The sequence below is a fragment of the Sinocyclocheilus anshuiensis genome, unplaced genomic scaffold (genome assembly GCF_001515605.1).
Source record: "Sinocyclocheilus anshuiensis isolate Anshui unplaced genomic scaffold, SAMN03320099.WGS_v1.1 scaffold356, whole genome shotgun sequence".
NCBI lineage: Eukaryota > Metazoa > Chordata > Actinopteri > Cypriniformes > Cyprinidae > Sinocyclocheilus > Sinocyclocheilus anshuiensis.
In genome coordinates, this window is record NW_015554097.1 from 47,131 (window position 1) to 69,570 (window position 22,440).

At 36.3% G+C, this 22,440-nt stretch overlaps 1 protein-coding gene across 3 annotated transcripts in view; it reads right to left on the minus strand.

Annotated features, from left to right (window-relative positions):
• Positions 1-5,532: 5,532 nt before the first annotated feature.
• Positions 5,533-22,440, minus strand: part of LOC107669516 (EGF-like repeat and discoidin I-like domain-containing protein 3) — a 207,606-nt gene continuing 190,698 nt past the window's right edge. For all 3 annotated transcript variants that reach the window (XM_016461787.1, XM_016461786.1, XM_016461785.1), the window contains one exon: positions 5,533-6,694. In XM_016461787.1, coding sequence (XP_016317273.1) covers positions 6,545-6,694 — 150 coding nt within the window. In that variant the 3' untranslated portion in view covers positions 5,533-6,544. The remainder of the gene's footprint in view (positions 6,695-22,440) is intronic.

Consider the following 22,440-nt stretch of genomic DNA (forward strand, 5'->3'; position numbering starts at 1 on the left):
ATTAATCGCATGATTTTCTGCGATTAATCGCATTGTTATGCTCAAAATGTAATGATGAATTCAAAAGTAGTGTATTGCGCGCTTTTATTTTAAAAGTACTGCTATATGAACAAAAGTGAAATAACATTTGTTTGCAAACACTTTAAACAAATAAGGTGCTTTTTTACAACAGTATTCCCTTTACATAGTAGCAGTTAAATTATTTCTTGTAAACTCCAACCTAAACATTAATGTAATCAAATTAAATATAAAACCAAAGCTATTTGCCACTGCCAGGGCATTAACGTTTTGTCTAGTTTGTTATAGAAAAAAAGTTATGCTCAGAGTCCAGAGCCTAGATCATAACATTATAACAGGCACCTTCCAAGTAGAGACTTGCACTATCGCGGGACCCAATGCTGTGCAACAGAGTGCGGCGTGGGACAACACTTGATGGGCTAGTGTGGACAGTTAAAGACTCGTGTGTGTGCGCGGGATGCGGGAGAAGAAAATGGTTCGCGGGACTCCCGCAAAATAGACATATCTAAACATAAGATATCTAAACACAATATATAAATTGTTATTCATCTATTGCACAAAAGCAACAAGAACAACTAATATAACAAAAATGATTAACATGCACAAGCATAGACAGTTTCTATTTATAACACGTGTTTGCCGCATTGAGCAATGTAGACAGTCACAGATCTGTTGATTTCAGGAAGGTATTTAAGTTAGAATCCACTCACCGCTCAAAAGTTCTTGCGCAGTGCTGAAAATTGCGTGCTTACGAATCCTCTCATTAACACACGAAGTGTAGACATTATGGAAGATTCATTGTGCATATATTCATTGTGTGATAACAGCTATGAGATCATGATGAACTGAGATGTCAGCTTTTTAGTGATAATAAAGGGAGCCATGGCATGCACGCAGCAGCCCATGCTTGCTTTTCTGTTAAAAATAACAGGGAACAGTGGTTTGTGAATGTTGTTGTTTAGCCAAAATTATTTTATCGGGAGCGTTCATGTGAGCGCTGCTGCAGTCTTTGGGTAGGGCTGCACGATAAATCGAAATGGAATTGAAATCGCGATTCGACAGAAGCTGCGATTGTTATGCGTATCTTTCAGTGAAGCACGGTTCTGTGATCAGCAGTAAATCTCCATCCGAAGGCCAGAGGGCGCTCTCGAGCTGAAACTCCAAATAGCCTCGCAGAAGAAACCCAGGAAATCCATATAGCGGTTGTTAAATAAACAGAAGATTTAACTGCTTTCATTAATTCAACGTGACCAATAAACACAACTACGACAATATATTTATCCGTGTTAGTCATATTATAATTTTTTATTATAATAAAGTATATAATAATGCAATGCTAATCGACATCTTTATCACTACTTAGAATACTATGAAATATGTTGCGTGCCTTATTCTGTGTAAGAAGCCACATCATCTCACAGAAGGATTTATTTCAAACACTCGACTGACGTTATGAAGTGAGTTTGGAGTAAAAACATGTTATTAAATGTGGTATTTTCTCGTGCTTTCAGATGGAACAGCATTTACTACACACAGAGCCGTAGTTCACTGATAAGCTATGCAAACAGCTTTCATAATCGCTGAACAATTTCTTCGATTTAATAATCGCGCGATTAAATCGTCTGCGATTATGAACGTGATTTTGCATAGCTTGTCAGTGAACTAAGGCTCTGTGTAGTAAACACTGCTCCATCTGAAAGCACGTGCTGGAGATTTACTACTCATCACAGAACCGGCTTTACTGACAAGATACGCATGACAATCGCATTCGATTAATCATGCAACCCTAACTAAAACGTTTTAGAGAGTGCTCTAAAATAATTTGTTCTCTTACATGTGCAACAAAAGAAGCAACTTTGGCATCACTACTCAAGATTTTCTCATCAAATCTTTCCCATCTTGTGTACGCAGTATTGATGCTTACAGTTGTTTTTTGTTTTTTTTTGGAAATGTGTAACTATTTGGACTTTAATGCTTACTCTTTTTTTTGTAAAAAGAAAAAACAAACACACAAAACACACATTTTTGTATGATTCAAATCATACGAATTCATACGAAATTGCCAACTCATAAAACAGTAGACCCATGAGATTGTGTTGGATTATCCTGTTGTTTCAGCTGATAATGCACAATAATATGTGTTTTCCCGTCTATTTTTCACTTTTTGCATCACCAAACAACACTATGCTGTTAGCGTATCTATATATGGCAGCCAACAATGGTAAGAATTCTCTCCAGCATTTGTGATTGACTGCAGGTCACGTAATTTCAACATGGCGATATACACTGAGAGGTGTGACCCCACCCTACATAATTAAGACTATTTTTATAGAAAACTGTTATGAGTTCAGTCTTGATTTCATGTGAGTACAGTGCACCATTTAGATGACTCTTCACAAAATGTATTTCTCAATGTGTAAGACTTTTTAAATGAGCACCAAACTATTGAATGCACATTTGAGATTTCCAAGACCTATGACCTATCGATTGAAGACTTTAATCTTCTGCCAGTATGTGATCTGCATGTGTAGCACACAGCTGTGTATCAATCTTGGATAAGACTGATCGTCTTCACTGAACGATGCCACGGGCAGAATCAATCAGCTGTTACATCTGAAAGCAATTCTAATTTGCAATGGGAAAATCAAAATGAAGCAGGATAACCTTTACTATGGAAGAGATCCCAGCATGCTTGCTAATCACACACCCACCTTTTCCCTTCGCTTTTTGCTTGTGGCACCATGCCCACCTCGTGCCTTCAGCTGGTAAAGGAACAGTTTCCTAGCAATCACTCATGTGCATTAATAATCCAACAGCACAATCAGAAATGTACAATAGCCTCATGCTAACATCTCATGCCATTGTGTTCAGAAATGGGCTGATTGAGAATGCTGATTTTAGATTGCAGGTCTCAAAAAGTCCATAAAAATCCTCTTTCATGGATTTCAAACCAAGACAGCTGTAAGAAGTCTATTAGAGGCATTGTCAGAAAGATCCTACAACTCAGTATGCTTTCTGTTTATCCACATAATCTATTGCACTTGCAATACAGCATTTATAATATCAGATTGTCAATTTTCCCTGAAAGAGAATATTGCATGGAAAGGAAATGATGAACATGCATGCTGTTCAAAAAAAAGGAAAAGAAAAATATGTCAATGTGCTTGCATGTTTCCATATTTCCACACCCTAATTGCGACTTTTTATTTCACAATTCTGACTTTGTTTCTCACATTTCCAAGGTAACTTCTCGCAATTCTGAGTTTATATCTCACAATTCTGAAAAAAAATAAAAATAAATTCTCAGAATTGCAAGTTGTAAACTCAGAATTCCAACTTTCTTTCTTACAATTCTGCATTTATATCTCACAATTCTGAGTTTATATCTCACATTTTTGAATTGCGAGTCAAGAAGTCAGAATTGTGAGATAAAAAGTCACAAGTACCTTTGCATTTATTTATTTTTTTTAATCCTGTGGCAAAAAACAGCTGCATGGCTTTCAAAGAAATCTCAATTTCATGCTTTAGAATTTGTTGTGGCACAGAGGTTATAAATTAATTGCTGGACATCACAGTTTTTTTTTTCCTTCACATGAAATGCCATGTGAATGATCTCATGCAGTATATGCAGTACAGCAGTACATGATCTGAGATCACATTCATAGGCTGTATCTTGTGCAATCCTGAACAAAGAATAGCTTGGGAGAAGGAGGAAAGCAATCAATGCAGGTGAAAAACACAAGCCGCATACCAAATCATGTACTGGAACAAACATCAACAGGAGAGTTCACTTTTTTCTTCAAATCATTAGTGAAGGCATAAGCAAAAAGCATAGACAGAAAATGAACGATTATTCACAGATGTCTTTTTATTTGTCAAACAAAAGAGCTGTCTATGTTAGCAATGGCTGTCCTCCTTTGTACACTTTGCTTGAAATAGTAGTGTATAATTGGTATGTTTTACCATATAGCATTTGCTTGACACGGTATGAATAAAAATAAATATGAAATTTGTTTTTGGAACAGCTGACAGCATAAACGTAAAACTAAAAAAGTATGTGGCCACTGTTGACTTTATCTATACATGTTTTCAAACTATCAATATTCAAAGCACATTTAATGGAAATGCTGGACTATCAGACCCATCAATATAAATTTTTTTCCTCAAAAATGTGCCTGTGGACCTCATATTTAGATTTTTTTTTTCTTAATACACAGTCACACTCAAAAGGTCTATACAAAACTGATAAATGTGCACAAAAGTCATTTGAACAGTGTTAGAGAAGAATCTCACAGACACAGGGAAATGTTAGACAAGAATTACTGATATTACTTCCATATATGTCGATAAACATAGAAACTGTCACGAATCCTGTCCATGGACTTCCGTCCAATTGCCACCAGAGGTCACCCTTTCATTACATTGACTCTCACACTACACACTGTTGTGTAACTGTTGCACGTCATCCCAGACTACATATCCCAGCATTCATTGCAGTGATTAGACACACAGCTGCTGCCAATCACACACCCTACATAAGCCATGGACTTCCTCTCTTTCACTGTCGAGTATTGTTTGCGTATATCGCTCTCCTAGTGGTAGCACATTACGGAGCCAGTTTTCTGCCCTAGTTTCCAGTCCTTAGTTCTTAGTCTTGTCTTGCCTGCTTTCCCGTGTTACCTGATTCTTGCCTGTTTATCTTGGATTAACCCTTTGCCTTTCTGTTTCGGACTGTGTTTACACCTCGCCTGGACTATTGCTCGTGTTATTGGATTTCCCCTCTTGTCAAGCCTTCTGGATAATGTTCGCTGTGGACTGACTCATGCCCGTTTTTGGATTAGTCTTTTGTCTTGCCCTCAATATACCTGTTTGCCATTGTCAGAACATTGCCTGTTTTATGACCACGCCTTTAAATAAAAGCTTTGCAGATGGATCCGCACGTCTCACGTCTCGTTCGCCCCTTAACAGAAACATGATGTCAACATTTATTTGTTAGTTTAAAAAATATGGTACTGTACGTGATGTATATACTGATTCTGGTGTATGATATATGCTGAATTCATTTTTATTTTTTTGACATTCAAGACTGTTCAAATAGTGTTAAACCCCCCTCCCCCAACTCATGGATTCTTGTATGTGTGTGTATATATATATATATATATATATCATGAGCCCTGAAAATTTCCAGAAATTAGCAAATAAAATGATGCAGTGATTTCACAACCCAATGATGCTCACCTTTGAAATGAGTAACTAGATTCCCATGATTACCTAACAGCTGCATAAACATCTGTATCTAATATTTCCGTACAAGAAACCTGTTATTTATTGGTGACTTTATTATATGTGACCCTGGACCACAAAACCAGTCATAAGTGTCAATTTTTCAAAATTGAGATGTGTACAAAGGGGAAAAAAGAAGAATCTCACTTAGTGTAGTCCATACAACACATTTTTTCATGTTAATATTTCTTCACATTTTCTAACAAGCACTTCAAAGTTTTTTGTTTTTTTTTTAATCGTAAGATTGTAAGTACAAAAAAAGATGACATCTATCCTGAGGATTTTACAATCAAGAAAAAAAAAAAAACAGTAGTACAGGTAATTAACAGGTAAACAGCCTGAAAAACTGAGACATCTGGAAGTTAAACAAACAATAATTTATACATCAAATACCTCTAAATGATTAATTTCCAATGACATTATTTTCTTGACAAATTTATATTTTGACTGCCTACATAACCTGTAAGTAAATGTACCTTTACCTTCATAACTTTCCAGCAGTTGTCTATGTGTGTGAAATTAGTTAAGATTGGTCTGTAATAGGTGCTTCCAGTACTGTAATGTTGCTTTTATTATGGCATGTCATTACGTTATGGGGCATGTAACAGTGTCTCTAGAAAAGTACAGGAAAACAGATCATAAAAATTTGAAATGATTGATAAAAATGATCTACGAAATGCTTTAATTTGAACTTATACATGTTGTTGTCTTATACTTCTATTCACTTTTGCATCATGCAGTTATTTAGCATTTTACATATAATACAATACCATCATATTTATTGTCTACACAACAATGTCAGTGTCAGCTGAGATATAACTTCTTCAGTCAGGCCTGCTGTTAAAATGAAAGTAGAACGATATTTTACGTTAATGTTATTCTTTTCTGTTATGTGTTTGATTATGGCCCAAAAAGCATTGCATGTCATTTTGTTCTGGTTTAAAGTGACACTGTACAGTGGCTATTGTTCCACTGCGTAAACCACAGTGAAATAAACCCCATGCTCCATTTAGCTCTTTAAAAAAAAAAAAAATAAATTGAAAGAATTAATTCAACAAATGGCACAGACCATAAAAAGGACAAACAAGCAGGGCATGATAGATGACTAAACCCAACCTCTTTAGGAAAAAAAAACAAAAACAAATCATAATATTACAAAAATTGAAAATTCAGATGAAACCAATTTTAATTTTACATGTTTAAGCACAGTTTATATTGAATATGGATTAAAGAATATGGGTATTCACTCTTCCTCCGTGCATCCTAGTAACTCTGCACGCAAAGTGATTCTTCCGTACCACGACCATGGAAGAATTCGGATGAATCTGGCATAGATGGGAGGATCTATCACATTCTTTCTGTGGGTGTCATTATCAAAATTTCCTTGAAAGACCTGTTGGGAAAAAAAAAAGAAAAAATCCTAAATTATACACTGATTAATTTTACTTCTCAATCAAACCTAGCAGACCTATTTAACAGGTGCACCAAATGGAACAATTTGGAATATTTGATGATAAAAAAACTACTATAAAATAGTTGTTCATTAGATACATAAAACATTAGTGTTAAGCATTTTGTTTTTGTAAAAAAAACATTTGAAATAAATATTTCCTCATGTATGCTCCATACATCACATACAGCAGCAAGAGGAGCTACAGAGGAACTACAGAAGAACTCTCTAACACCAGATATATACCATTATATACACCACCGGTCAGTAAGATTTTTTTTTTTTTGAAAGAAATTAATACTTTTATTCAGCAAGGACACATTAAATAGATCAAAAGTGACAGTAAGGACATTTATAATGGTACAAAATAATTATATTTCAAATAAATGCCATTCTTTCAAACTGTCTATTCACAAAGAATCAAAAGTGAGAGTAAGGACATTTATAATGCTACAAAATAATTATATTTCAAATAAATTTCCTGGAGGAAAAAAACAATTAGGCAGCAAAACTTTTTCAACATTGAAAATAATAAGAAATGTTTAGTGTGCAGCAAATCAGCGTAATAAGTAATTGATAATGTTTGAGCACAAAATCAGCATATTAGATTGATTTCTGAAGGATCATGTGAGACTGAAGACTGGAGTAATGGCTGCTGAAAATTCAGCTTTGTCAACACAAGAATAAATTACATTTTAAAATATATTAAAATAGAAAACAGATATTGTAAATTATAAGAATATTTCACAATATTACTATTTTGACTGCATTTTTGATGAACAAGCTCCAAAAAATGGCTTGTTTGGATCTGAGATGACATGTGACGTCACAAGGGCACAAACATTTGCACATACATTGCCTCCAGAACAAGACATCAACGGATAGTTATCATCTCACCATAGGACTTGCCCAATGGCATTCCGTCGCTTAATAGCTGACACCTACACTGGATGCGAGCATGGTGTCTCGTCAAAAGCAAATAGAACCTGTTATAATAACTGCCGCTGCCTTGTCTACACTGGATACAGTATACAGATATGTGTTCACTTTCTGACATAGTCCATGCGCTAGAGTCTGACAACAACTGGGCAAACGGTAGAATGAACAAATGTTCGCTTTGACGCATTTAAACAGTTGGTTCGCTTCTCAGTACAGACATCAGAAGGATTCCAGCATCAGGAACAAATGGATGGTTTATTTTAATGGCATCCCGGATCGTGTCGGAGGATTATATGTTTGTTCAGAAGCATTTTATTTTGTAAAGGAAGGAGTGTAATGCAGAGTTTGCAAAGAAACATTTGTTGAAAGATGAAGCTGTATTGCATCTGAATGCAGCTGCATCAGAAACCGTAAGTAAATGATTTCAAAGTGCTTTGTCTGTAAATTAAATATTTTTATTTTTTTTATGAATCATGTTGTCAAAACCCTTACTCACATGCAGTAGTGTAGCATTGATACTGTTGTGTATGCAGTTACATTAGCTAATCATAACAGTGGCCATTTACTGACAATCCTTAAAGGACTCGCCCCTTATAAACAGTTCGTTTTAGACAGAGGATCAGAATGAGAGCTGAAAATAATAATTTTTCCAAATATATATTTGCAGTATTGCTACAAGTAACAACGCTACTATTGTAGCTACATTTTTCAGTAGCTTGACAGTAGCTCAACTACTTTTAAAACAAGCTTTTCTAGTAGCTAACTACATTTTCCAGCATGGTGTAGCTCGACAATAGCTACATTCTAATTTGTGAACCTGCAATAGACTGAAGCAACGCAGCATCTTCTTACAAGATCACTGTCACGAATCCGGTCTATGAACTTCAATTCACTCACCACCAGAGGTCACCCTTCCATTACATTGACTCTCGCACTACACAAACTGATGCATGTCATCCCGGACTACATATCCCATCATCCATTGCACTGATTGCACACAGCACTGATTGCACACAGCTGTAACCAATCACACATTCACTATATAACACTCACTCTGATCCCCTTTCAAACTGCCGAGTATTGTATAGTGTTTATCACTCTCATAGCGATAGCTACTCTACGGAGCCTGTCTAGTTTTTCATAGCCTTATCTTAGTCTTGCCTTGTCTGTTTTCTCGTGTGCTGATCTTTGCCTGTGTATCGTGGATTCCCCCTCTCATCTTGCCCTATTCGGATACTGTTTGCCCCTGCCTGGACCTTTGCCTTGTACCTGGATTTATCCCTCTCGCCCTGTTGATTCTGTTCGCCGATCGTAGACCCACGCTAGCCCTAGGAATATTCTTGTGTCTTGCGTTCTATATACCTGTTGCCATTGTCTGACCCTTGCCTGTTTCTGACCATGTCGGTTAATAAAGCTTCGCACTTGGATCTGCACGTCTCACGTCTCAGTCACTCCGTGACAATCACATACTAAACCAGTGCATTACCACCATCTATTGATGTATCACACATCTCACGGCTTTACGTTTATTTATTATTTTTTAATAATTATTATTAATTTATTAATATTTATTGATTGTGTGTTTTAGTGATTGTTTATATATATATATATATGTGTGTGTGTGTGTTGCACTCTGAATAGTTCTATGTACATCTTATTGGGACCCCCTCGAAAATTAGATGGTTCATCTCAAGGGGCTATCCTTTTAATAAATTCAAATTCAAAATTCAAATAATATCTTGCAAGTAACAACGGTTGAAATTCAACCCATAAAGTATTCTAACATTTGGCAATTAACATTAAGGAAGAACTTTGTGTGAGGGCTTTTTTAAAGGAGATAGTTGATTTACATAAATGACATCATGACGTTCAAGAGAGGGTTGATATTTCAAGTTCGACACACCCTATTATCTAACAACAAGAGACGGTGGTGGAATTGGAGATAATCACTGGATTATTGAAGGACACTGCATCTCAATCCTCAATCATTTAGCACTGGACTAAAAAAAATACTTTATATTCGGATACGTCATATTTATGAAAATACCCAAGATGGCTTGAAGAACATTCTATTACCTCTGTGATGCATATTTGGAGTTTCTGCGCAAGGGCACCTTCTGGCGTCCAGTATGAATGAAACAGACATTACATGTGTTTAGTGCTCAGTAATGCACCCTCAGTACTATTTTGGGCATAAACAGATAAAATAATGCTTCTCTTTAAAGAAATTTGAAGTAAACATATGATAATCCATGCTTTTCTCCAGTGTATAGAAGTGTACATGAGTTGTTTTTTCCCCCACAGTTGATGCATGAAAGGCTCATATTTAATATTAAAGACATGGACTCCATTTTTTGATTTTACATAGGCCTACCTCCTGATATAAATGAAGAAATTACTGTCATAACATTACCGTCATAAGATTTTTTTTATCATAACAGTATCATATAGTGTACAGTCTATAGGCTGCCTGCATGTTACATGTAACAGTTTTTTGTTTTGTAAAACAGTAGTTTTGTAAAAAAAAAAAAAAATTAGATTCATTTTTTATCTAATTATTATAAATTTGTTGCAATTTTGAACTTTGACTTTTGACAACTGGAGCTACTGAAAGTTTTAAATTGTTTAGTTTTGGCTCACATGCTTCCAATTTAAAGTTCAAATGAAATATAGGCTAATTCACTGTAAACAGTCAGATTATTTAATTAGCTTTTGATGAAATCAGCTTGACTTTGTATTTCCTACAGCAGACGTATGTAAACACATTGACCTATCAATCAAATAGTGCGTATTTACAATACAGAGTCAGAGAAAGGAAGTACAGTTCATGATTTATGAATAACCCTTGAGTGCGCAGCTGAACTGATGCTGAAGGCAAACAGAGCTCAAGTTCATTCAGTGCAAAGAGTTCAGAGATGGGGAAAATTCAGCAAGCAACAAAGAGGTTGGCTGGGAACTAAGTCTTCAAGTGGGCTTTAAAGACAAATTTTGCTGAGCTCTCTGAGCTCTGACAGCGCATATTCATCAGCAGAGAGTAAACAATAAGAGCACAGAGATCCTGTGTGTCTAATTGCTGGTGTCACAAGCATTGCATAAATGTGTGACATATTCCCTCCCTTTCTCTCTTCCACACTGAATCAGCGTTCCCTTTTGCACCATGGAACCAATCTTGTGTTTTGCAGCTCGACTCTCTCCAATGTACTCTGAGCCAGAGCGGGGGGAAATGTCATAAAAAACTGATTAGGCAAAAGGGCAGCTCAAAACATGAACTCATTTGCTGAACTTCTCATCTGATGCCCTGAGAGTTACATGAGAGTTAAGTAAGATTTATTAGGCTGCTCTTATGTCTTTCATTAACATTTTATAACCCTGATGACACCTCAGGCGCCTGCGTGATTCCAATATGGTCAATTACAGTACATTATATGCTAAATCAAACATGAGCGTATGTGCAGCCAGTGTTGTGGACGAACGCTAAAAAATACATTTTTCAGTAGCATGAGGGTAGTATTTTTAGAAATGCAAATATAAATCAAGTGGTTCACAAAGAGTCCATCAAAGCTGTTTCTATTCAGCAATTAATTTGAGGCCCTGTACAGAAGTTACGCTATTTTAGATCTTCATTATTTGTGTTTGTAAATATAAGCTGTATCATCTGATGGATAACTTGACTGCTATTGAACTATACTTTAAATTATGAATACCTTGAGAATTTGCACAAATAGTTTATGTGATACTCTGTAACTGTAATAGGGCTGTAACAGCACACAAAAATCATGGTTTGTTACATATTTTAAGTCACAGTTCGGTATGTTTTTGTTAAAGTGGGGGGAAAAAAAGTTCATTGCTTTTTTTCTTTTTTCTTTCTTTATTTTTTAAAACAGTTATTTACTGTACAAACTATGCCTCTATCTTTAAAAAAAAAAAAAATGTGTCAATACTACTGAAACCATAATGCATTTTATGGTGCTGTTGGAAATGGGGAAAGGGATTTGAAATGCTTCCACTTTTGAATGCAAATTATATTAGCAAATTGCATATTTAAGTAAGAATTATTGTGCTCCCATTTTATTGGTCTCCGTCTGTTAGACATGCACGCATGCGCTCCGACACTCATTCTTTAAGTTTAACTTGCTTGCTGTCAGGATGATGGAAATACTGTCATGACTTTCTAACATTTACAGATAAGAATAGAACTGTAGGATTTAAGTTATGCACTGAGGAAAATAAGTTTCAAATACATTAAACAGCACAAGCATCTGACACACAAGTGCTGTGGTTAAAACAATGCTGTATTTAATTGCTACACAAATGTGCCAAACTGAAAGACCTGTACAGAACATTTTTGGTATGAATATGTGTACCATTACATCCCTAAGGATTGAACTTAACTCTTAAACTGATTTGTAACAAGTCACAATACAGTTCCCATGATGCAAATATAACACATATAAATAATTATAATAATGATATATAAGCTGTTGCATTTAAAAGTAAAGGTTGCTAATGTAAACTGTAACCAGCACACTGTAATGTTAAGCTGTACCATCTTACGTGAAGTCGTGATGAAATGATTTTTGATTTTTCAATTTAATTATGACAGTTTGAGCTGAAGTTCTCCAAAATTAAAATGAACACCACTATCTAGGTAAGGTTAATTACTTGAACAACAGATATTGTTGCTATTCAACTAAAAAAAGCTACTAAATAAAAACAGACTCACAGAGGTGTAATGTAGTGCACATCTCTTTTATGGTACTTATCCATTTCAGTCTTTCACGCAACAGTAAACACTAAAACTCCAGTGAACGCTTTAGCTTTCTGTGACCGTAACCAAATGAGACATCTCACTCTTCTGATGTACCCCCTGAAGAAATGATGGAAACAAATCACTCTCAATTACCTTCTCTCCCTGCGCACCCAAGGACATTTGGAACGATTATGCATATAAGCTGAAAAGAAAACAAATCCATCTCTAAAACATCCCATAAATCTGTGCCTGGTGTTTTCTGCTTAATCTAATCCCTGCACTGCTCCGCTCATCACTGCAAATCCGTGCAACGGAAAGTTGTCTTTAGAGCACTGTTATGGCATGCAGAAACAAATGGAGGATTATCTAAGTAGGTGCATCAGGTATAGCAGATATTCTATTTAGAGGTGAGGGCTTTTGGAATTCGATCACAAGGGGAGGACCCTTTATCACTTATAGCATCTTCAGGTAAATCATCAAAGCACCTTTCTATCTTTAAGAAATTATATCTGCTCAGACAGGTCATTGAGATCTAGTAATCTTGGACTGCTTTCCATTTCCAAAGCTCACATTTCTGCTTCCGTTTACCACAATTAATGTGTGTAAAATGGAAGAAAATGAAACTCAAAAATATTATTTTCAAATTAAAATTGTAAGTAAAATGTAAAACTGAAAAAAATAAAGTTTTTCTTCAGAAATGTAATCAAGTAAATGTACAAGTCGTCAGTTCAAATAGCACATGAGTAAATACGATATCATAAGATTTTCATATGAGCTGAGGGAAGATTTTGTGTTTAGCTGTGCATGTTTTGTTTTAGCTGTGTCTGTGAGCTGGTAATTCACTTCTGTGGTGGGATAGAGCAATGTTTGTGTACAAGGCTCAACATCGCTTTGACGGAGAATTTTACAATCACTGGTGCCACATAATTAACCCTTTTCAAAACCTGCCTCACTGCCTACATAGGTTATTGCCTTCTAAGGCAGCATAACTGTTATGTTAACCTCACAAGTGACTGATCTGAAATGCTCCACATACAATATAACCTACTGTAACATTAGCATGTCATGTTACTATAAGTAGTATAAATACACAGCCTAAACACAACCAAATATTTGGTAAAAAAAAAGAAAAAAAAAGAAACGTTAATAACACTGAACAATTTTATTATTTTTTAGTAAAACTTTATTTATAATCAACATTTCTCTCATCTCAAGTGCCTGCACAAGGATAGAAACAGAGTTTAAAATCAGGGCCAAAAACACCCTCTATGAAACTGAGCATCTATTAAGTACAACAGCATCTTTTATATCTTTCTAAAGGTATAATATTGCTTTATCTTATGTGCCACCTGGCATTATCCCTCTCATTTGCTTGTCTGAGACAAATTCATATTATGCACTGTTACGGCCTCATCTGTAGTGCACTAGCTTGCTCAATTTAATGTTATTAACTAATGATGGAGATATTGCATGAGCTCTCGCCTTTTCCTGACACTGTCTGGACTGTCTATAAAAGTAAGTGTTTAAGAAGTGGCAGGCCGCATGATTTACCCAGGGGGCACATCCCACACCCTGACAGGGACCAAATGAGGACACAATCGCTTTTAATACACAATTCCTTTTTTTTTTACTTTATCCCTCTTAAGTCAGTCTCCTTCCTTTCTTTAACTCATCTATATCGTAACAGAGGAGCTGAACTAGGCTGTGTTGTGCACAGCTAACAAATCTCAAACAATAGATCAGATGTGAGCAGGGTAGGACTTAGGGGGGCGGGGGCCCCTGGGCTTGAGGTTATGTTTGGGCCCTATACCTACACTACAAATGCCCTCAAATAAAACATCATTATGGAGTAACACAAAATACACAAACATATGCTTTGAGGTTCATAAATAGTACAATTAATATGCAACATGTCTAGGCTATAGTCAAAGTTTAAATGTAATATTAAATATTCACTATAATATAATAAACAGGATGTGTTCTCTCAGTTGAGAGATCAAAACCCTGAAATAACTGAGCAAAAAATAAATAAAATAAAATAAAAATAATTGTCATATCTGTGTCCTCTTATGTCAGGTTGTTATTTAATCAATAAATTCAATTGAATAAAAAGACATGCTGGCTATTAACAATCAAATGAAATCACTATCAACAGAATTCATAGATGGATTGTGCATAAATGTTAAGTTTAAATATAACATTTTAATGTAGAACTATTAAATGATTGCAAAAATGAAATAAGCTACTTTTTTTAAATATGAAACTACAACCGCCAGTAGGTGGCAGCAAGTGACTGTCTTAATGAGTGAGTTGAATCAAACGATTCGTTTGAAAAGCTGATTCATTTAACTTTGCAAACGACTGTACTTATAGCCTGATTGAATCATTTGCTGGTCCGTGTAATGCTGAGGAACAAAACTGTTGTTCAGAGATGCAGCGGTTCTGCTGTTTGTTCTATCTTCTTTCTGACGGAGCAAAACGGAATTTTGTGTCTGAAAGTTACTCTGTAAGTTGTTGTTTATGTACATTTGCGATCGTGTAGATATAAGAAGAAAAAAAAAAAGCAGGACTCTTGTTTGTGTGACAGGCTAAGTCCTATATCATAGGCATAGCTATGTTATAAAAACAGAAACTCATTCAATTGATATTTTTTAATTATACTAATACTAATTATATTTAATAATATTGCTGCTTTTTGTAATGTATTTTGACCAAATAAAAGCAACCTTGGTGAGCATAAGAAACTTTAAAAAACATCTTACCGACCCCAAACATTTAAATGGTAGTATATACCGTATTGACCCGAATATAAGACGATGTTTTTTTCTTGGAAATACATCTGAAAAAACGCGGTCGTCTTATATTCAGGGTCTATCTCCAATCGGTTTTAAATTTTCTGATCAGTTTTTCTAGAAATATATAATTACATAAAATAATAAAAACACAACTGTAATAATAAATAAAAAAGACCACATAATATAGAATATCAAGCATTTAAAATTTGCCAAGCCAAAAGAATGTCTTTACAGTGTTAAAAATGTAATAGTGTTATGTTACATGTTAATTTTGACAGCCCTAGTAATTTTATTATGTTGATATACAGTAAATAGGCTTTAAAAGGGGTGAGAGGACAGTAATGCAGACCCTATAGATTCATATTTGGCCATTAAGCCACATCACACAGTTCATTTCACTTGTTCTATGACAAAATAACACATTACCAAAATTACTTTTCTCACACCCATCAAGAGGCTGTTCAGTGATTCTAAAATGATTCTGTATAAGAAAGGGAATCTCTGTGAATTCTAGTCAATATACTGGGCTAATGCAACTGCTGTTCTAGATCTCATCTCTACTGAAGACAGTAAATAGTAGGTTGCATTGTATTCAATTTCATCTTCAAGGCCCATCATCCTCAGAACCCTATTGCCAAAAACCAGATAAATAGCACTTTAAGACAACCATTAGATCAGGTCCAAATCTGAAAGGTTAAAAAAGAGATATGATACAATCTGATATTGCATTTTCTCCCTTGAGTTGAAAGCAACTGGGGATATGAGGGGGTGAGATAAGATTTCAGTAGAGCTTGAAAGCTGTATTGTAACTACGGTTTGATAAGAACCAGACGATTGTGATAAAAGTGATACGTTTAGAAGAGTGACCAATACATGCCACAAATCACGTAAAAAATGTGCCCATCATATAAAAAGGAAGAAACTGTCTGTACTGTCCATCTACATCGAGTCTTCACAGATATTAATGCAGGCATTTCAGAGGAGCACCTCTAAAATTCAGAAGGTGCTCTCCTTAATAATATCCACCATGACCTTTGTGGGTCACTAAGCCTCACTGAAACGTCTTGCTCAGTTGCTGGAAATAGAATTTTACTTTTCCCCTCCAATCTGTTCTGGTCTGTGCCTTCTATTTAACCCATTGGGCAATGTTTCCACAGTATTGATTTCTGCAATGAGGACATCAAGGGCACCTACGCAAGGGAACTTGTGTCTTTCCTGGTTGTAAGTCATGATTTGACACCGATACAAATGATACAATAGGAGATTCTATAACCATTTATTTCCTTCTGGTCATACCCATCATGGGAATCCAATAACATATCTTTTCTTTCTTCATTCAAATGCTGATATGAATCTTCTAAGCCTATGCATTGCTGCTAATCAATTGCTGCCATCTTCAAAATATACAACGCAATCAAAACTAACATAGAAGTCAGAAAGTCAGAAAGAGCTTTATTGCCAAGTATGTTTACACACACAAGGAATTTGTCTTGGCGACAGTACTGTAGCTTCCAATGCAGAAGAAAGTACAGACATAGTGCAAACATGCATGATAGTGCAGACATAGGAATTACACTGTAGAGATGAAATATAACATTAATGTAAGAAAGAAAAAAGAAAAAACAGAAAATTACATGCAATATAATACAGAAGTAGAATTATATATAGAAAAAAACAAATAATTTTAATGAATGTACAGATATGTTATTCACAAGTGTACAGTTTATGTAGTTTACAAATGTAAAATTTTCAGATGCTATGTATAAATGTGTCAGTTATTATGGACAAGTTTTAAAGGGGTCATATGATGCAATTTCATTTTTTGCTTTCTCTTTGGAGTGTTACAAGCTCTTGGTGCATAAAGAAGATCTGTAAAGTTGCAACGACTAAAGTCTCAAATCCAAAGAGATATTCTTTATAAAAGTTAAGAGTCAGCCACACCTACCTAAAACGGCTCGTTCGAACACACCCCCACATATCTACCTCACTATGTGGGAAGATTAGTGATTTTCTTAGCCCTTTTCCTCACTCTGGAGGTGTAAATGTCTTGGAGTTTGGGTAGTAATCATAACAATAATCTTCTCAGCAGTCCTTACTGTCCGTTGTAGTCTCTTGATGTCTGATTTGGTAGCTGAACCAAACAAGAAAGTTATGGATGAGCACAGGATGGACTCAATGATGGCAGAGAACTATTTCAGCAGCTCCTGTGACAGGTTGAATTTCCTAAGTTGGCAAATAAAGTACAAACTCTGTTGTGCCTTTTTAGCAATGGAGTCTGAGTATCCCTCTTCAGGTCCTGAGAGATGGTGGTGCACAGCTTCCATAGTGCTGTTCATGATGGTGAGTGGGGGGAGTGCAGGTGGGTTTCTCCTGAAGTCCACGATCATCTCCACTGCTTTGAGCATGTTCAGCTCTAGGTTATTGTTCCTGCACCAGAAAGCCAGCTCTTTACCCTCCTGTCTGTAAGCAGACTCGTCTCCGTTGTGTATGAGGCCGATTATGGTAGTGTAATCTGCAAATTTCAGGAGCTTGACAGAGGGGTCTTTTTCAGTGCATTAATTCGTATACAGAGAGAAGAGCAGTGTGCAGAGCACACATCCCTGAGGGGCGCCAGTGCTGATCGTGAGAGTCCTAGATGTAAGTTTACCCAGCCTCACTAGCTTCTGCTTGTTTGTCAGGAAGCTAGTGATCCCCTGACAGATTGGGGTGGGCACGGAGAGCTGGGTCAGTTTGTCTGAGAGAAGGTCAGGCAGTCCCAGGTTTATCAAGATGTTGTAGAATATAATGCAGTCCAATGTTGACTGCATCATCCACAGACCTGTTTGCTCTGTAAGCAAACTGAAGAGGATCCAGCAAGGGTCCAGTGATGTCTTTCAGATAGGCCAACACCAGTCTCTCAAACAACTTCACGGCCACAGACGTGAGAGTGACAGGTCTGTAGTCATTAATAGGGGTCGACCGATATGTGTTTTTCAAGGCCGATGCCGGTACCGATTATTACAGATCAAGTAGACCGATAACCGATATTTTGAACTAATATATATGTCTGGTGTAAAAATGAAAATTAATGTCAAAATTAAGAATAACAAGGGCTCTGACAAAAACTGCCTTCCCTGGTGTTGGTTGAGTGTAGTACTCCCACAGTAAACTCTTTATTTTAAAGAGTTAAACTCTTTTATTTTTTGGCAAACTCTTTATTTAATGGGTTTACCATTAAAATTAAAACATGGAAGAAATAGCGTATTGTGTGATTATTCTTTTAAACAAAAGTTGTAATAATTGTTGTAGTAGTCAGGGGTTAAAGCAAAAAAATAATCTTTTGACTGAAAATTTGTCCTCGGCCAAACCCCATTCCTCAGCCATACCTGTCACACACCCAGTTTAAGAGCAGTGTTTTTCTTCTTGTAATCAAGAGCGCTTGTCCTCCTAATTAAAAAAAATTAAGGAGCACCTTCTGATCAATAATCAAAAATTCTGATCAAAAATTAGCCTTGAATAAGACAAATAAGTTACCAATCATGAAATTAGTATTAATGCCAAATTAATTTGTACTACAGAGGTGGCACAAAAATAACACAAAAGTGGCTTGCAGGTACATATTCAGACATTCAATGAGGCTCAGAGGTGGCATGAGTACAATTCAATTCATAAATTCATGTGGAGATTAATGTTTTAAATAAAATTACCAGGTCATTGAATGAAAAAATTTTTTTCAGCTTTTCGGAGTAGCTTTTTTTAGCCACTCTGATCTCCTTTGTCAGTCTGTTTCTGGCCTGGTTGTACAAGATTTTATCCCCACTTCTGTAAGCATCCTCCTTAGCATAACGAAACTGTTTGAGTTTCCCAGTAAACCATGGTTTATCATTATTGAATGATAGGAATGTCCTGGTAGGAATGCACATTTCCTCGCAGAAACTGATGTATGAAGTTACAGTATCTGTGAGCTCATCCAGATTGGTGGCTGCAGCTTCAAAAACACTCCAATCAGTGCAGTCGAAGCAGGCTTGTAAATCCTGCTCTCCTTCATTAGTCCAGCATTTAACAGTCCTTAATACAGGTTTAGCTGATTTCAGTTTCTACCTGTAGGTTGGTATGAGATGAACTAGACAGTGATCAGAGAGCCCCAAAGCTCCCCCTGGGACAGAGTGATATGCATCCATTATTGTGGTGTAACAGTGATCCAATATATTACTGTCTCTGGTGGGACATGTAACGTGCTGTCTGTATTTTTGCAGTTCACGGGAAAGATTTACTTTGTTAAAATCTCCAAGAATGATTAAAAGAGAGTCTGGGTACCTTTGCTCCATTTCAGTTATTTGTTTAACCAGCTGTTGCAGTGCTGTGCTCACACACATGTCTGGAGGAACTTACACATTCACAAGAATGAAAGAGGAAAACTCCCGCGGCGAGTAGAAAGGTTTAGATTATGAAGAGTTCCTCTAAATTAGGACAGAATATATTATTTCAGCGTTGTTACATCTGAACACCCAGGTGAAAAAGGCATAGTATTAAATGTATTAAAAATATACTTGAAATTCAAGTAGTATGTTTATAATACATTTGTATTCCCAACATGCTCATTTGAAGTGCAATAAAAATATATTGAATTGCATTTTAATATATTTCTAAAAAGTATACTAGAAGTACTTTTGTATTAAATATATGCTTAGTTATACTTCTAAGAAATATGCTAAACAGAAGCATACTTTTAATACAATTTAAATATATTTCTTTTTCACCTGGGCACCAACTTTCCTTGATGAAGAAACACAATCCACCACCTCTCATTTTCCCCGTTAACTTGGCGATGCGATCCGCTCTGAACAGCTGGAAGCCCGCCAGATGAAGCGCTTTGTCTGGAATGGCTTCACTCAGCCAGGTTTCAGTGAAGCACAATGCATCAGAATTTGCAATCCTTGCTGATGCGGGTGAGGAGAAGACATTCATCCATTTTGTTAAGAAGGGAATGGACATTCGCAAGATGAATGCTTGGGAGCGCAGATCAAATAAAAAACAAACAAAAACAGCAGAAGAATTGCGGAGCTCAGCGCCATGGCTGCCATTTATGGCGCCATCTTTATATAGACCACAGAGATTTATCTCTCTCTTCACGTCCACATCAAGGGAATGTGGCAACATGCTTGGATGGGGGAAGGGAATCCTGTGGCAGCTAATCTTGGGACGTGATCTTATTTACTGCCATCTAATGTGCTATTGACCCCACTAGCTGTGAGGGAATAGTTCTATTCACAGGCTAATTAACCCCTTGACGTTGACCCGAGGCTAATCAATGATGGGTATTGCATGACCGTGCCAATCACAGTGTCTTCACTGCCAACAGCTTCAAGTGGGCTTATGAATTTTGACAGAAAACAGGTAAAATCTGTTTTTAAGGTGTTGTTTATGTAGAAAATATGGGGTAAGTAGCATTACGTGACTGTGTTAGCAAAACGCCTTGTTTTAAATGATTTGGCGTGTCTCTTGAGGCTAAGCACATTCAGATGCATTTGGGTTTTGGCCAAAGGCAGAGTAAGATCTGAGGAACACACTACAAGCGATAATCGGCCACACATGGGTATACAATACAGCTAAATGTTGTTGTCACTCCTCTTTTGAGTGCTTAATTCCATTCTTTACATTCAGAGTTGGTTATATTGGGGAGTGACAACCAGAGCCGAATCAATTTTCATTTAATCCTTGTAGTGTTTACAGAACCAAGCTGAACGACTATTTGTTAATGCATTGACGCCACTCTCTTGTGGACAATGACAACTTGTCAATTTGTGTCTCTTTTTTGACAGGTGCAGTGCAAGCAAATCACAGGGAAACAGATACATTCATTTACAAACTCTGTCATCAGTCTTTCTCTCGCCACTATCATTGCTTCTACAGAGTGTTAGAAGAATTACATATTTTTATACCGTATGTCATCTGGAAATTAGCATCATTCTGGTTCCATTGACAAAAAGTCAATAGGATTTTTCCAGAAAATCTCTGTGACCAAAAAAAAAGTTTGATTCTTGCACATTATTTCACCAAGATAATCTAAAAAGCTTCAGTGCAATCCGCAGGAGTAAAAAGCTAAAGCTAGGCTACAGATGAACTACACCAAGGTCGCATTACTTCAACACCACCACCACTAAGCTTCTGAGAACTCTTTCAATCTCTTTTTAATAGTGCTGTCGTGGTGAAGGAATTTCCCTTGCAGTAATTTTGAGTGGCTCAATAGTGTGTTATATTTATTCTGTGTGTGTGTGTGTGTGTTACGATGTAACAAGGTCATATTCAGAAACCAATTAAACCAAAACCAAATAGAGCGTTGAAACAGGAAGTGAAGTAAACAGAAGAGAATGTCAAAATAAGGGTCCACATAACAGAACATAAACCTGACAATAAGATGGCTGGGCTATTGTTAGCCTATGTATAACAGTTAGTTCTGATCTTCTAATCTGACTGGACAAGAGACTTTCTGCTGATATTTCACCTGTGGATTCTAGACGGGCTGTCATCAGTGCAGTTACATTGTTGTGCCACGAGGTGGTGGCAAGGGACTGTCTTTGAGGGAATCTTTAAACCGTTAATTCAACTACACTTTCAAAAACGCTGATTCATTCAAAGAGAGATGTAATGAAACATGCTGTTGAAATCATGTTAATTTTGAGTGCCGGCTGACCAGCATTGCATCGATGCTAAGACAGAAATTTCGATTTCCATGGACATGACAACCTATATTCACAAATATTTATTACTCGGCCTGAAGGACAGATGTAGGTAATCGCACACTCTCAGTCGATCTCTGTTTCATTCACTGTCTGTTTAGGCTTGTTAAGTGCAAATCTATGGAGCATCTGTACAAAACAACATGGTACACGTTATCATTACTAACTTATTTAATATTTAGTACACATGCACAAAGTGTAAAACGAGAAGGGCGTAACCTTACGAAAAAAAAAATGCAAATATTGCGGTTGCTGCGGTTTTTGCACTTCTCTGCAGTTGGCTCGTCAATAGTGTGGTATTGCGATATTGCAGATATCGCATCAGCCCTACTTTTTAAAATCTACAAGTTGGAATGTTTGAGTTAGAATAGTTTGCAAGTGCATGATTATAAACAGCTATAAAGCTGTAAGAGCGGAATAGTAAGTGATGATTTTACTCATTCGCCATGATGACGTTTTATGTTTCTGACAACCTCTGTAGGTTGT